The 4776-nt window shown below is 42.8% G+C and overlaps 1 protein-coding gene across 1 annotated transcript in view; it reads right to left on the bottom strand.

Annotated features, from left to right (window-relative positions):
* Positions 1 to 4776, bottom strand: part of Fez1 (fasciculation and elongation protein zeta 1) — a 53774-nt gene that overhangs the window by 31629 nt on the left and 17369 nt on the right. The window contains exon 3 of the mRNA XM_021207086.2: positions 3804 to 3903. Within this exon, the coding sequence (XP_021062745.1) occupies positions 3804 to 3903 (100 nt within the window). The remainder of the gene's footprint in view (positions 1 to 3803; positions 3904 to 4776) is intronic.

Here is a 4776-nt window from a genome sequence, read left to right as displayed (position 1 = left end):
GGAGGAAGGAAGGAAGGAAGAAAGGAAGAAAGGAAGGAAGGAAGGAAGGAAGGAAGGAAGAGAAAGGAAGGGAGGGACGGAGGAAGCAAGCAAGCAAGCTGGAGAAATGTCTTAGTGTTTAAAAGCACTAGCTGCTCTTCCAGAGGACCCAGGTTCAATTCCAGGCACATACATGGCAGCTCACAGACACCTACAACTCCAGTTCCAGGGGATCTGGTACTTTCTTTTGGCCTCTGCAGGCACCAGGCACTGAAGTAGGACACAGACAAACATGCAAGAAAAAACAGCCATACAAATAAAATACAAATACATAACTTTTTAAAAGTAAAAAGGAACTAAGAAAATAGGTCAACTGAAAAAAAAAATCAGAACTTTAGAGAAAAACCAAAGAAACCAAAAGTGCTCCCTAAAATTATTGATAGAAATGATAAACCACAGAGAGGAGAGAAAGGACACAAATTCTCACTAGCAGAAACAAGAAAGAAAACTCATGAACATTACTACAAAATGGAAATTTACAAAGCCATAAGTCTGACTGCAAAGCAAATAAGAGCTTAGCAAGTAAAGGTACTTATGGTCAAGCGTGATGACTTGAGTTCAATCCCCAGAAACTACACAGTAGAAGGAGATAATTGACTCTCAAGTTGTTCTCTAGTCCCCCCCACACACACCACACACACACACACACACACACACACACACACACACAAGTCACACAACACACAAAATAAGTAGTTAAATTTAAAATTAAATTTTAAAAGAGGATCATAGACAAATTCGTGGTTAATCCTCTCATTGATAGATTGAAAGGGTAAATTCCTTGAAATATGTGACATGACTAAGGGGTCTGGGGAGATAGCTCAATTTACTGCAAAGGAATGAGGACCTTAGTTCAAATCCCCAGCATCCATGTAAAAAGCGGGACATGGTGTGTGCCTCTGTAATCTCAGTGATTACAGATAGGAAATGGAAACAGGGTCCACCCAGCCAGCCAATCTACCTGAATCATGGCTCTAGGTCCAGTAAGAGACCTTGGCTCGAAAATTAATATGGAGGGCAACAGGGGAAGATACCTCGAGTGGGCCTCTAGCCCCTGCATGAGAGAGCACTTGCGAACACACACACACACACACACACACACACACACACACTACAGTAACCTACAGAAAAAAGTCTGGGCCCAGGTGGTCTCATTGCAGTTGTCTTTTGAACATTTAAAGAGGAAGCAACATTCTCTCCTGTTTTAGGTAACTACAAGATACTGTACGCAAACATACATCAAGAGAAAATGTACAATCAAGAATTCAAAGAGGACCTGAGGCCCAGGCTCTGGTGTCACTGTTGAGTGGGCTTGCAGTAAGTTATAGCCTTGGAGTCACTGTCTTGCCTGCCAGTGAAGCCTGGGAGTCTGGGTATTCTGAATTGTTCATGATTAGAAATCCTAAAAATGATAAGTCGTCAGTTTTTTCAACAAGTCAGCCAAATGCAGAGCCCTTCACTGTGCTATTTTGAGCAGTAATCTGCAGATATAGTACCCAACCAGGGACATCTGCTTCCTGCTCTCTTACTCAGGACCAACTCTTTAACTCCCCGGAAGATGTGATCTACCCCTATACATCAGCTGCCTGAAAAAAAAAAAAAAATCATCATTTGCTGACTCCCCAGAGCCGTGCCAGCACTTCCTGGATACAAAATTGTCAAGCACTCTTCACGGGTGAAACTAGAAAATGAAACAGGTAGAAATTGTCNTTTAACATGATCAGAGCCATTAAATGATTTAACCTTCTGCTATGAGAATACCTCTTGACTAGACACTTCACCTGGATATTAGCTCAGTGTTTGTATTTGTCTCCCCTTGCCCACCACTCCTCAATTTTTGCTGAAATTTCGACTTCCAAAGTCACAAGGGAGGCAGCACCTCAGGTGAGGTGATTAGATGCTGCAGGTAGAGCACTCATGATCGGTATTAATGCCTGATGAAATAAGTTAAAGGGGCACCNTTTGGTCCCTTCTACCATGTGTGGACTTCAAATAAAGTGCCACCTGTCAACAGATATAATGCCCTTCCCAGAGAGTGAGTCTGCCGACAACTTGATCTTAGATTTCCAGTATTTAGAACTATGGGAAATAAATGCTTATAAGTCACTCAGTCGGAGATACTCTGCTCTGCTGACTAAAATACCATTCGTTGTACATATATAGGAAGCCCACGAGGAGCAAGCTGGATCTTCTGAGAGACTACACAATCAGCTCAAAAGAAGTGTCCAGCCCCCTTTTTAAAAAAAAGCTTTCTTTTTAAGTGTGTGTGTGTGTGTGTGTGTGTGTGTGAAAGCCATTTGTATGAGGGTGCCCACAGAGGTGAAAGAGGTGGAACTGGAGTTACAGGCAAGTGTAAGCCATCTGATATGGGTGCTAGGAATTGACCTTGGGTCCTCTGTAAGAGCATCAAGTGTTCTTAACCACTGAACCATCTCTACAGCCCCACTGAAGTCCTAAGTAAACCTCAGCACTAGAAAAAGTAAAAGCAAAAGAAAACAACACAATACCCTCCTAACCACTGTGTAGCCACTTCATCTGAGCCCTTGCTTTAACGTCAAGCTGTAAGCTTCACCAGTGCTTGCTCAAAGCATTGCCTCTGATGGAACTGTGCGGTTCATTTAAGATGGCAAAACCTGATTCTTAAAAAAAAAAAATGCTTTTGTTTGTAAGTATGATGAGACTAGAGTCTCACCCTGTAGTCCAGGCTTGATCAAACATGTAACAATCCTCCTCCCTCAGCTCCCAGAGTGCTGCGATTACAGGTGTGCCATCAGTATGCCTGGTTACCTGGCTTTTAAAACAAATTATTTGAAGAGAAGCCTGTGATGGTCACTCTTCTCCAACTTACTCTGTGGGTCATAACACACAGATCAGCAGTAGAAGACATCTTGTGGGTTGGGCGTGTAGTCACTGGCGTTGTGCTTAACATGTGCAAGGTCCTGGTTCCCAGTCTCGGTACCACAAAGAAGGAACAGGTAAACGGGGAGAAGCTGGGGAAGTGTGTATCCATCCTTACTCTTTTTTTTTTTTTAAAGATTTATTTATTTTATGTATATGACTACATTGTTGCTGTCTTCAGACACACCAGAAGAGGGCATCGGATCCCATTACAGATGGTTGTGAGCCACCATGTGGTTGCTGGGAATTGAACTCAGGACCTCTGGAAGAACAGTCAGTGCTCTTAACCGCTTAACCATCTCTCAGGCCCCGTCCTTGCTCTTTTTATGCTTAACCATCCCAATTGCCTCAGACACACTGGATATCCTTCCAACCTTATGTTTTTGTTTTTTGTTTTTTGTTTTTTGTTTTTTGTTTTTTGTTTTTTGTTTTTTGTTTTTAAGAAATAGCTCCTGGTTTGGTTGATTCTCTGAATAGTTTTTTTTTTAACTCTTTCTTTTTTATTTTTTAAGATTTATTTATTTATTATATGTAAGTACACTGTAGCTGTCGTCAGACACTGCAGAAAATGGCGTCAGATCTTGTTATAGATGGTTGTGAACCACCATGAGGTTGCTGGGATTTGAACTCCAGACCTTCGGAAGAGCAGTCGGATGCTCTTACCCACTGAGCCATCTCACCAGCCCCCAACCTTATGTTTTATCTTCCTCAACAGACCCATGTCAGAGGCACTGGTTTTGGCGATGCCTGTTCCCGACAATGACTCTGAACTATTGCTTTAGAAGGCTATTGAGTTGTTGGACGATTTTCTTGCTGGATTCCATATCTTCCCAACCCTGACTAAATAGGGGGCCCCAGAGAGGTACCTCAGTGTCAGAGCTGTTGCCATTCAGAGCTTCAATGTTTGGGTCCCTCCAGTCTTCTGAGAGTGAAGGGATGTAATTGTCTGTCAGAGCATCCCAAACCCTGTAAACAAAGAAAAGCTCTCATTAGCACACATCTGCGGCCAGACCCCGCCTGGAGAAAGGAAGAGCTGGGCTAGGCAAGAGAGAGGCTGCTGTGTGTGCCAGGCTGAGGTCATCTGCCTTCTAGCATGCAAGAGCAGCAGCTGAAATACAGAATTAAGAGTCAAGTCCAGAAGGAAAAGCTATGAGTACGGGACCCTGGCCAGAGGCTTCAGAGAGAAAGGTGGTTGGCTTTGCTTAGAAATAAATATGCACCCCAACCATACAGTTTATTTCTGAGGCTCAGAAATATCCCTGTTCCTTTCCATAGTCTGAGAGAATCAAAGAGTAGAGAAAGGGATTGGGCCAAAAACCCTAGCTGAGTCTCATTAAGATTGGATGACACATTTCAACTTTGGAGGCCTCTAATCTTCTATCAGGAATCAGCTCCTTGATATCTAATGTAGGCAAAAAGGATAACACCAATATTGTAACTGCTCACTTCTTTCTCAAAATGCTCTAGGAGCACACCGTGACACAATGCTGTCTTCTTAGGTAGAGTTTAAAGGGGCAGTCTTTCCATTATGGATACTAAGGCAAATGTACAAAACAGGAAAAAGCCCAGCATGGTGACACCTCTAACACCAGCAGCACTCGGTGGATCTCTTAGTTTGAGGCTAGTCTGCTGTGCATATTAAGATGAGTTTTTTAAAAATCTGACATCACAACATATCAGGAAGATGAGTGAGTTAGTAGGCACCTGAGCACAGACACTTAAAATCAAATACATAACAATAAGGTTACCTTATTGGTGTAAGGTATGTGTACACCACGTAAAGAGAGAGAGAGAGAGAGAGAGAGAGAGAGAGAGAGAGAGAGAGAGAGAGAGAGAGAG

Source organism: Mus pahari, chromosome 10 (genome assembly GCF_900095145.1).
Source record: "Mus pahari chromosome 10, PAHARI_EIJ_v1.1, whole genome shotgun sequence".
In the NCBI taxonomy this organism is placed as follows: domain Eukaryota; kingdom Metazoa; phylum Chordata; class Mammalia; order Rodentia; family Muridae; genus Mus; species Mus pahari.
The sequence above is the reverse complement of the archived record's forward strand: the minus strand, read 5'-3'. Positions and strand labels throughout refer to the sequence as shown.